Source organism: Hyla sarda, chromosome 6 (genome assembly GCF_029499605.1).
Source record: "Hyla sarda isolate aHylSar1 chromosome 6, aHylSar1.hap1, whole genome shotgun sequence".
NCBI classification, from domain to species: Eukaryota; Metazoa; Chordata; class Amphibia; order Anura; family Hylidae; genus Hyla; species Hyla sarda.
In genome coordinates, this window is record NC_079194.1 from 91251167 (window position 1) to 91261851 (window position 10685).

At 47.4% G+C, this 10685-nt stretch overlaps 1 protein-coding gene across 1 annotated transcript; it reads left to right on the plus strand.

The window, feature by feature from the left end:
• Positions 1-4581: 4581 nt before the first annotated feature.
• Positions 4582-10468, plus strand: PDE12 (phosphodiesterase 12). The gene is made up of 3 exons (XM_056524434.1): positions 4582-5834; positions 7732-7810; positions 9936-10468. Exons 1-3 carry the CDS (start codon positions 4662-4664, stop codon positions 10376-10378), a joined length of 1695 nt encoding a protein of 564 aa, XP_056380409.1. The 5' UTR covers positions 4582-4661; the 3' UTR covers positions 10379-10468.
• The last annotated feature ends 217 nt before the right edge of the window (positions 10469-10685 follow it).

Consider the following 10685-nt stretch of genomic DNA (forward strand, 5'->3'; position numbering starts at 1 on the left):
TGGCTATGTTGTGAGATTACCATAACACTGTGGCTATTTTTTTGTGAACTTGGTATTTCCTGTTGGAGTTCGGTCTCTGAAACTACACATCCCATAGTTCCATGTTTGTAAGTGTGAAGTCACATTCCTTCCTCCCACACACAAGCCACCACACCCATTGAAACACAATCATTCCATTCAAAAGACCTGTGTTTTCTAACCAGGGTGCATCCAACTGAAAAATTCTCTCTTTCCCACCCAACCCAGCAGTCCACCCACTGAAGCAGACAGGCTCCCTTTGCACACCTGACTAGTGATGTCAGGTCTCGATGCACTGCCACCTGGGAAACCCTGAGACCTGAGTAATTTTGTATGCTGTTAAATATAAATATTGGGGCAAAAATCACAAAAGAATTGTGAGAAAACTGTCACACACAGGTACAGACACTATTATGAACTACACTAACTTTACAGCCCCTGTAACATAGTCAAATACAAAAAAAATCCTGGAATACCCCTTTAACTATGCTTGGACTTCTAATGGCTCAGTGCACAATTGTGTTGTTTATTACTTGGTTATGCTGGGACTTCTAGTGCCTCAATACTCCTCTGTGTATTCATGACAAGGTTATGCTGGAAATTGTATTACCTCGGTGTTTCATTGAGTATTTATATGTTTCTTGATAATTCTGAGGTTTGTAGTGTCTTGTTTTAGTATGTTCTGGAAAATGTAGTCTTTCAGCATTTCACTGTGTAATTATTATTCTTTTCTAGTTTTATTTTGACAAAATTAAAGGGGTATTCCAAGTAAGAAAGTGTCCCAGTGGTTGGATCCCACAATGTCCAGAACAGGGCTCTGGGGTCTTTGTTATGAATTAAGGGGGGGTGAGTCGAACATTTATTCTTTATGGGAGCTTCCAGAGAGCACACTGCTGTACTGTTCTCTTCGACAGCTCAAACTTGTGTAAGAGTGGTGCAGTTGCCCATAGCAACCAATCAGATCGCTTCTTTAATTTTCAAAGAGGCCTGTACAAAATGAAAGAAGCTATCTGATTGGTTGCTATGGGCAACTGCACCACTCTTCCTCTGCACAGGTTTTAATAAATCTCCCCCAATGAATGGAGCAGCAGCATACATGTGCGACTCCCCACTCCAGCAGAGACCCTAGGGCCCCGTTCTGGAGGTCACGGTTGTCCAACCACTGGGACACTTATCCAATATCCTGTGGAATTTTTATTTGGAAAACCTCTTTATGTAGGTGACATCTATTAAAAGCAGTAGTCTTGTGGATAAAAACGTATCCCCTATCTGCTGGATAGGGGATAAGTTTTAGATCGCAGGGGTCCTAGTGCTGGGACCCCCGTGATCTACTGTATGGAGCACCGTCTCTCCCCTGGAGCGGCGCGACACAACCCCCGCCCGAAGCGGGGGCCACCACACCCTCCTTCATATATCTCTATGGGAGAGCCAAAGATAGCCGAACGCAATCTCCTGTATGGAGCCCCAGCTCTCCCGTGGAGGGGGCGTGGCGGCCCCTGCTTCTGGCAGTGCCAGATATTGCACAGGTTCTGTTGTTGTGGTTTTTTTTTGTGCGTTCTTTTTGATAGAGCATTTTTCAAGCCGGTGTATAATTTGGGGCACCGTGAAGCACTTTATGCAGTGGGCATGAAGTTATCATGTGTGGCAAATTTTTTGTGCACAATTTTTGCACAAAGCCTACTTTTTTTTCCCCAAACCTACACCGCCTAATAGGACATGAACAAATGTGTCAGATGCCAGAACACAAAGCTTCAACCTCTCTGTGCAGCTCATTGATTTCTAAAATTATGCAAAATGTATTAAGTCACGTGAGCAATTTTGGTAAATTTTGAGCAGCTGCGCAAAAAATACACAAAGCAAACATGGGTAAATTCTCTACTACCTCACACCAACATTGATAAATATCCCCCAAATGACCGCACCTGAAGGATGTGGTCACAATCCGATCACACTTAAGCAGGGGATTTAATCTCTTATTTTGTTATACTTGGTCATCTGATCTTTACTCTGGTATGTGATATTATACCTTATACTGTAACAATAGGATTTCTAGCTACTGCTCGCTGGAGAACAAATTCAGTCCAAGGAACGAATTCTTACTTATTGAACCTTCAATATAAGGTATTTATTTGTATGATGTGACCCTCATATACAGCAGTTGCACAAAAGTTGTTTTTGTTGTACAGTATATCACTGTGCTCTGTTTTTGTTTCTTATACTTTTACACCTTGTATGGTGTTATATTGCCTTGCCCTTTTGGGCGTTGTTTATATAATATTTTAAAAAAAAACTTTAATAAAAAGATTTGACACAAAAAGGACACATCCATCAACATTTTATTTTACATTTTCAACAAAAAATTTGACTAGTATATGGTAAAAATGCGTGCTTTTTGAAAAAAATGTTTACCTATTCCCTGACGTTAAGCTATTTTGTAACTTCTTTTATTTCTTACACTTTAGACAACCCCTTCCTGCATAAGTATCCGTGCATGGTGCAGCCAAGATGCCCCTTGCACTGTTTCCCAACCAGGGTGACTCCAGCTGTTGCATAACTACAGTATACTGTGGGGCGTCACTAGGATAGGAATGCATAGTAGAAACCTGTGTAATACTACACTAACACTACGCTAACTACACCTGTGTAAAACTGCGCTAACACTACACTACGCTAAATATGCTAAAACTACGCTACGCTAACTACGCTAAAACTGTGCTAACATGACGCTACGCTAACTACACTAAAACTGCATTAGCACTATGCTAACTACACTAAAACTGCAATAACACTACGCTAAAACTCTGCTAACACTACGCTAAATATGCTAAAACTGTGCTAACTACGCTAAACTAGCTACGCTAAAACTGCGCTAACACTACGCTACACTAACTACTCTATACCTGTGTAAAACTACAACTCCCATCCTTGCCTGGACAGCCTTTTGCTGTCTGGACATGCTGGGAGTTGTGGTCTCTTCACTGTAAAACATGCAAAACTACAACTGCCATCATGCTTATAAAACCTAAGCTACACTAACAACATTACAATCTAAGCTAGCTACGCTACACTAATGTTAAATTACATTAACGTTACGCTGGTTTCCCTCTTTCCCTGCCTTCTACACTATGCTACCTACTCTCACTACGTACGCATGCGCAGTTTTCTACGAACTACTCTAAACAACTGCGCATGCGCTAACTTAAGCTAGCCTCCCTACACTAACTGTGCAGCGGAGGAAAGCTGCACATGCGCTCTTAGTTTTCTACAAATCGTAGAAATCTGCTTGCGCGGTACAGACAACTGCGCATGTGTAGGGCTACGCTCCTAACGCTGCCTACGTTAGCCCTATGCTATCAGCGTATTGCTGCACGTGCGCTCTAAGTTTTCTACGGATTGAGGTAAACTTTACATCACCGGGCTGGCTACATCACAAAATGAAGAGCGACCCTGCTCTCCACAGGGCCATTGTCAAGATAACATATGACATCGCTACCCACAACGAGACAAGACTAGATGCTGCGCTGGAGCTGGACAAGGTACATCTGTGACAATAGGTTTATGTCAGTATTGCACACTAGAGAGCAGGTGTCCAGCATTTGTTTCCCTCCTTTACATCCCAAGGATAGGGGATAAGTTTCAGATCGCGGGGGTCCGACCGCTGGGGCCCCCCGCGATGTCCTGTACGGGGCCCCGGCTCGCTGGCCAGATAGCTGGTGTTGACCACCGCACGGAGCGGCGGCTGACACGCCCCCTCAGTACATCGCTATGGCAGAGCAGGAGATTACTGAAGGCAGCGCTCCGGCTCTGCCATAGAGTTGTATTGAGGGGGCGTATCAGCACTGAATATCTCCTTTAAAGGTTGAATTGCGGAAGATAGAAGTGATTCTCACGCCTACTGGTAGGTGGTGTAGCTTTGCACCAATAAAAGTACCTTTGCGCACAAATGATAAATACGTGACCACTGTATGGTCAAAAAGAAAACGTTCTACGGGTAGGTAAAAAGAGTGAAACTGTCTATATCAAAAGACGCATTAAAAAGTCGCTAAATATGCTGCTTGTGCCAAAACATAGACGGAAAAAAAATGCTCTAAAAGCGCTGATAAATCTCCCCCATAACTCTTATTTTTCCATCTAATGACCCATATGAGGTTTGTTTTTATGCATCACTCATTTTACCTCCAAATGTAATGAGTGAGAAAACAAGAAATTATTTGTAAGGCAACACCATTTCTACCCAGTGCACTGTTGCAGAACTACAACTCCCTGCATGGCCGTACCGCCTTGGGGATGCTGGGAGTTGTGGTTCTGCAACAGCTGGAGGCACAGTGATTGGGAAACACTGTTTTAAAGCATTGCCACAGAAATTAAATGTATGCATTATTTATTCCTTAAATTCCTGAATGTGAAAACGCAGTATAAAGGAGAACTCCAGGGCAGAAACACTTACCCTAAAGGCTAGAGGATAAGTGTCTGATTACAGGGGGAAACACTGCCCTAATAAACCAGACACACCACGTGGTGCGAGCCTGAGATGCCCAGCGGGAGGGGCCCTGGTGCCAGCAGAGGGCGCACCAGACACACCACGTGGTGTGAGCCCGAGATGCTCAGCAGGAGGTGCCCTGGTGCCAGCAGAGGGCGCTACCATGAGCGGAGTGTCATCGCGGCTGCTAAGCGGGGCGCTGCGCCTGTTAGGCCGGGCAGGCGGCATGGACCGGGCCGTGGTGAGGATTGTCCCGGCCGAGCCCAAGCTCAGCATCTCCCTCACCCTGAACGGCTCCAACCGGCAACTGCAGCGGGACCAGACCGAGCCCCTGGGCCGAGCCCTCGCCCGCATCTCCGCCAGCGCCACCAAGACCAAGAAGCGGAAGGAGCCGCCGGCTCCGGGGCCTCCCGTGCGGCTCTTCTACCTCGGACAGCCCGTGTCTGAGGCGGCCACCAACGCCGAGGCCTGGCAGGACGGCGCCGAACTGCTGGTGGGAGGCGTCCTGTACCGGGTTGAGCGGAACCCCCCGATCTGCCATGAGCTGGACTTGCCCCGGCATGTCATGGCCGACTTCCCCGTCTGCCCGCGCCTCCGCCTGGAGTTCGCCCACCCCGATCATTCGCTCTTCGTGTGGTTCAGGCAGAAGGCCGAGGGTGAAGCCGGGGACTGTCCTGAGAGCGCGGCCGGGCAGCAGTGGGAGGAGGTCGGCCATGAGCGCGTCTTCACCCCGGCGGTCGGGGACATCGGGCTTCGGCTGAAGGTTCGCTGCACCCCCGGAGACGGGCAGAGGCTCGGGGAGACCCGGGAGCTGGAGGTGGCGGGGCCCGTAGAGGCCGGGCCCGGTGCTTGTACGTTTGATGAGCGACACCTGTACACTCAGCGGCTGAGCGAGGAGCCGGTGATCCGGGCCGTGTCCTATAACCTGCTGGCGGATGTTTACGCTCAGACCGAGCATGCCCGCACCGTGCTCTTCCCGTACTGCGCACCGTACGCACTGGAGCTGGAGTACCGCCACTGCCTGATCCGCAAGGAGCTGAGCGGATACCGCGCCGACCTGCTCTGCCTGCAGGAGGTGGACCGCACCGTCTTCTCCGACAGCCTGGCCCCGGCGCTGGAGGCCTTCGGCCTGGACGGACTCTTCCGACTCAAAGACAAACAGCACGAAGGCCTCGCCACGTTCTACCGCCGAAGCCGCTACCGACTTTCCAGCCGGCACGACATCCTGCTGGGGGAGGCGCTGACCGATGACCCGCTGCACCAGGACCTGCTCCAGAGCCTCGACCGCTACCCGGGCGCCAAAGAGAAGATGCTTCAGCGCTCCTCCGCCCTGCAGGTAACCAGGGAGACGAAGGATGCTGATTACACATGGCGACCAATCACATTCCAGCTTGTATCACTGTGCACGTTAGAAAGTGAAAGCTTGGATCTGATTGGTTCTCATGCAAATGACTCATAACGTGATTTTCCATAGCAACATATCAGGTTGCTGTTTTCATTTTCCATAGGACACCCGGGAAAATGAGAGCTGTGAACTGATTGGCTGCGATGGACACCTGATCTAGTTCATCTGCTGTAGTTATACAATCTCCCATATTGTTCTTTGGCAGAAGATACAATTAGGCCCCATTCACACTATGGAAATGCCTCAAATATTTCGCATGCAACAGACTTCTATTGAATTCAATGGGATACTGCTGCTCTGTTTAAACTACAAAAGTTTCACAGTGGAACTTCCGACACAGAATAGGATTCCTCTAGAAGTCTGAATATGTTCAATCTTCCAGAGAAGTCCCAGCCCTGTGCTTTAGTGAATGTAATGGCACTGTCCACAGCAAACTGCTGCAGACATTAAAGGGGTACTCCAGCCATAGACATCTTATTCCCTATACAAAGGATAGGGGATAAGATGTCTGATCGGGGGGGGGCGCCACTGGGATCCCCCGCGATCTCCGTGTGGTACCCACATTCTGAACCGGGCTGCTTGCTCCAGTCTCGGAAAACTGTTTTTCCAGGACTGGAGACGTGAAGTCACGCCACACCCCCTCCATTCATGTCTATGGAAGGGGGCGTAATGAAAGTCACGCCCACTCCCATAGACATGAATGGAGGGGGTGTGGTGTGATGTCACATGATCAGACATCTTATCCCCTATCCAAAGCATAGGGGATACGATGCCTGATCACGGGGGACCCCCCACGATCTACGTGCGGCACCCGCATTATGAACCGGCTGCTTGCTCCAGTCTCAGAAAACAGTTTTTCCGGGACTGGAGACGTGAAGTCACACCACGCCCCCTCAATTCATATCACGCCCCCTCCCATAGATTTGAATGGAGGGGGTGTGGCGTGATGTCACATGATCAGACATCTTATCCCCTATCATGTGGATAAGATGTCTATGGCCTGACTACCCCTTTAAGGCCTAGGGCATGTGGAATCCACTCTAAATTCTGGGCAAAATTTCCATAGTGTGATGAAGCCATGTCACTAGAATTTGTTAAAGGGGTTGTCCTACCTTCAGATCACCCTGTGTTAAAGGGGAGGTCCTACCTGTTCTGCTCCACTTCTGCTCTGTGGTCATCTTGGAAATATACAGTTACGGGAGGTGGGGGAGTCACAGTCCAATAGATAAACTACGTTGCTGCAACATTGGTAACGTCATTGCATATGGGGGGAGGGGGGAAGTGATACTGAGTGCCGGGTCCCCCTCTGCATTGATAATGGGCACCGGTGTTGGAGTGGCAGGATACACATGCACACCATCTCTACATTCATTCTCCAAGGAAACTGGAAACAGCTGAGTACAGGGTGCAGCTTTTCCCAGTAGCTCCCATAGAGAATGAATGGAGTCGTGGTAAGTCTATTGAGCACTATTTGTGTAAGGCTTTGCCCACATTGTATTTAGCAGGGACCTTTAACACTGGATAGTTCTGGTGCATGTGTTAAATAGATTCATAGGGGAGATTTATCAAAACCTGTCTAGAGGAAAAGTTGCTGAGTTGCCCATAGCAACCAATCAGATTGCTTCTTTCATTTTTGAAAAGGCTTGTGATCAATGAAAGAATCAATCTGGTTGCTATGGGCAACTGCGCCACTATTTCTCTGCACAAGTTTTGATAAATCTCCCCCATTGTCTGCAACATGTCTGCCTTGTACAAATATACCCCTAGCCGTGTTATTTGGTAACCTATTTAGCATGGTAATATTTTCTTATATAATATCTTTTCCTAGGTAACTGTCCTTGAGTCCACAGCTGATCCTTCTAGAAAAATTTGTGTGGCCAACACTCATCTTTACTTTCACCCAAAAGGTGAGTTCAGCCTTCACTATGCTGATCATTAATGTTGGTGCATTTTCACTTAAACTTTTACTTATCTGTCTGGAAAATACTGTAGTAAGCACCCTTTTAGGCTACTTTAACACTGCCGTTGGGCTTCGCCACAAATGGCCGTTCAGGTTCTCTCAGTAGCGGTAGTGTGAAAGGAGCCTAAGACAATGTCCCCTAACCTGTGACTCTCCATCTTTATTGGAAGAGAGTTGCTGCCAGTAAGGTTGGGGAGAACTTTGTCATCTACTCTCTAAGCATACCTTTGAAGAGAAAGTTATTCTATGTGTACAGTTCAAGTTAAAGGAGAACTGTACTGAAAATTATTCCTTTTCCTCTGTGCTCGGGCTACAAAAAACAAAATTTTTTTTAACTCTCCTTCCTATGTTCCCCTGTTGCGCCGATATCAGTGTCTCGGTCCTCCAGTGCTGTTGTTCTTCCTGGGGATGATAAGTCATATAGCACTTAATGTATCGCCAGCCGCAGCGATGTCCCTCCTCGACAGGTGATAGGCTAAGCTCACTGTCATGTAACGAGCCCGGGCAGCAGGGAGAAGGTGGGGCATCGCTGCGGCCTGTGATACGCTGAGCGCAGTATGACTCACTGTCCCCAGGAAGAAGACCGGCACCGGAGGACCGGGACGCCGATAATGGCGCAATGGGTGAACGTCAGAAGGTGAGTTAATGTTGTTTTTTTTTTTTTTTTTGGCAGCCCGAGCACAGAGGAAATGGGAAAAAATTCAGTACAGTTCTCCTTTTAAGTGAATTTGGGTAGAAAACAGACATGGTGCACATCTACAATCTTGTATAATGATCTGATTGCTTCTCAGCATAATATCAAAAACTAACAGGTTGTTAGTATACATTTTTGATCAAAAAGTACAAGCCCACTCGCCACGTCAAGGCCACCTATTTAGAGTGGGTCCCTAACGTCCCTAGCATAAAATGGCGCAGCACCGAGCGGTGACCACCACCGCCGCGACACCAATGCCCACAGGGGGGAACGACCCACCGGCAGAGCGGCGCCACGGCAGTAACGGACACCGGACAGCACCACACCAGTGTGAACAGGCTGTAATGGCTCACTTACCATGCTCTCCCAGTCAGACTGGGAGGCTGCTAGGAAAGAAATGACCCATGTGTAGCTAACTACTACTTATATAGGGTTGGGCTGAGGGGGTGGGGAAGAGTGCAGACAACATGTTCAAACAAAAAAAAGAGGGGATAGAAATCACAGTGTGAATTCGGACAGTGTGAATTGCGGTGGTGGTCGCCGCCCGGTGCTGCGCCATTTTATGCTAGGGACGTTAGGGACCCACTCTGGATAGGTGGCCTTGACGTGGCGAGTGGGCTTGTACTTTTTGATCAAAAATGTATACTAACAACCTGTTAGTTTTTGATATTGTGCTGAGAAGCAATCAGATCATTATACAAGATTGTAGATGTGCACCATGTCTGCTTTTCTACCCGAATTCACAGTTCTCCTTTAAGCTTAGGGAAAACAACAGAAGAATGTCCAATAGACTTCTATAGAAGTCTGTCTTCTTTGTGATTAAAGGGGTATTCCGGGCAAAAACATTTTATCCCCTATCCATAGGGTTGGGGATAAGATGTCTGATCGCGGGGGGCACGCCGCTGGGACCCCCCCCCGTGATCTTCCTGCTGCACCCGCATTCTATGCGGGAGCTGCATCTCCAGTTTCGGAAACCTTCAGGTTTCCAGGATTGGGGACGTGATGTCACGCCACGCCCCCTCCATTCATGTCGTGACGGCCATCACGTCCCATGTCCTGGAAACTTGAAGGTTTCCTAAACTGGAGATGCAGCTCCCGCATAGAATGCGGGTGCTGTAGGAAGATCGCGGGGGGTCCCAGCAGTGGGCCCCCCGCAATCAGACATCTTATCCCCTGTCCTTTGGATAGGGGATAAAATGTTTTTGCCTGGAATACCCCTTTAATATCTGCTAACAGATCTAGGGTCTATAATCCAATTTTTTAAGAGTACCTGTCTCATAAAAATAAAATAAAAAATGCTTCTATATGTTACTCACTAGGTCATGCAGATGCTTTACATGTCTTTCTATTTAAATTAACTCCTTGTTTCTATTTCCAGGTGGCAACATCCGGTTACTTCAGATAGCTGTTGCTTTGTCTCATATCAGACATGTGGCATATGAACTCAACCCTGGCATTCCTATAATTTTCTGTGGAGATTTTAATAGCACCCCTTCCACTGGTATGTACAGTTTTGTAAGAGATGGGACCATCTCTGAGAACCATGAGGACTGGACATCTAATGGCGAGGAGGAACGCTGCAATATGTCTCTTACCCACCCTCTCAAACTGAAGAGCGCCTGTGGGGAGCCTGCTTACACCAATTATGTGGGTGGCTTCCATGGATGCTTAGATTATATATTTGCTGACTCTGAATGTTTAGACGTGGAACAAGTTATTCCCATGCCAAGTCATGAAGAAGTCACTAGTCACCAGGCTCTACCTAGTGTTTCACATCCTTCTGACCATATAGCTCTTATATGTGACTTAAGGTGGAAGTAGTATAAATTGATGTTCACAGATAAAAATATAATGTAATGTTTTTATGCTGCGGATACTAACACTGTTTACCATAAAATGTCTTCAATGCTGCTTTTGTTTTTTTTTGTTTTTTTCTTTTAAGTGTCCTAAAAAGATCTATATAAACAGAATGGAAGTGGCGTGTGCAAATATAGGGATAGTTATGAATGATCCTAGTCTGTCTTTGCTGATCGGACATCTGTTGCTTAACCCCTTAACGACCAAGGACGTAAATGTACGTCCTGGTGCGGCAGTACTTGGCACACCAGCACATACATTTACGTCCTAT

What these genes read in the sequence shown, in the direction of transcription:
- PDE12 (XM_056524434.1), top strand. Translation starts at nt 4,662, where the DNA reads ATGAGCGGAGTGTCATCGCGGCTGCTAAGCGGGGCGCTGCGCCTGTTA. An exon ending in AGCGCTCCTCCGCCCTGCAG is followed by an intron (nt 5,835 to 7,731) that starts GTAACCAGGGAG and finishes ATCTTTTCCTAG; the next exon opens with GTAACTGTCCTTGAGTCCAC. An exon ending in TCTTTACTTTCACCCAAAAG is followed by an intron (nt 7,811 to 9,935) that starts GTGAGTTCAGCC and finishes TTCTATTTCCAG; the next exon opens with GTGGCAACATCCGGTTACTT.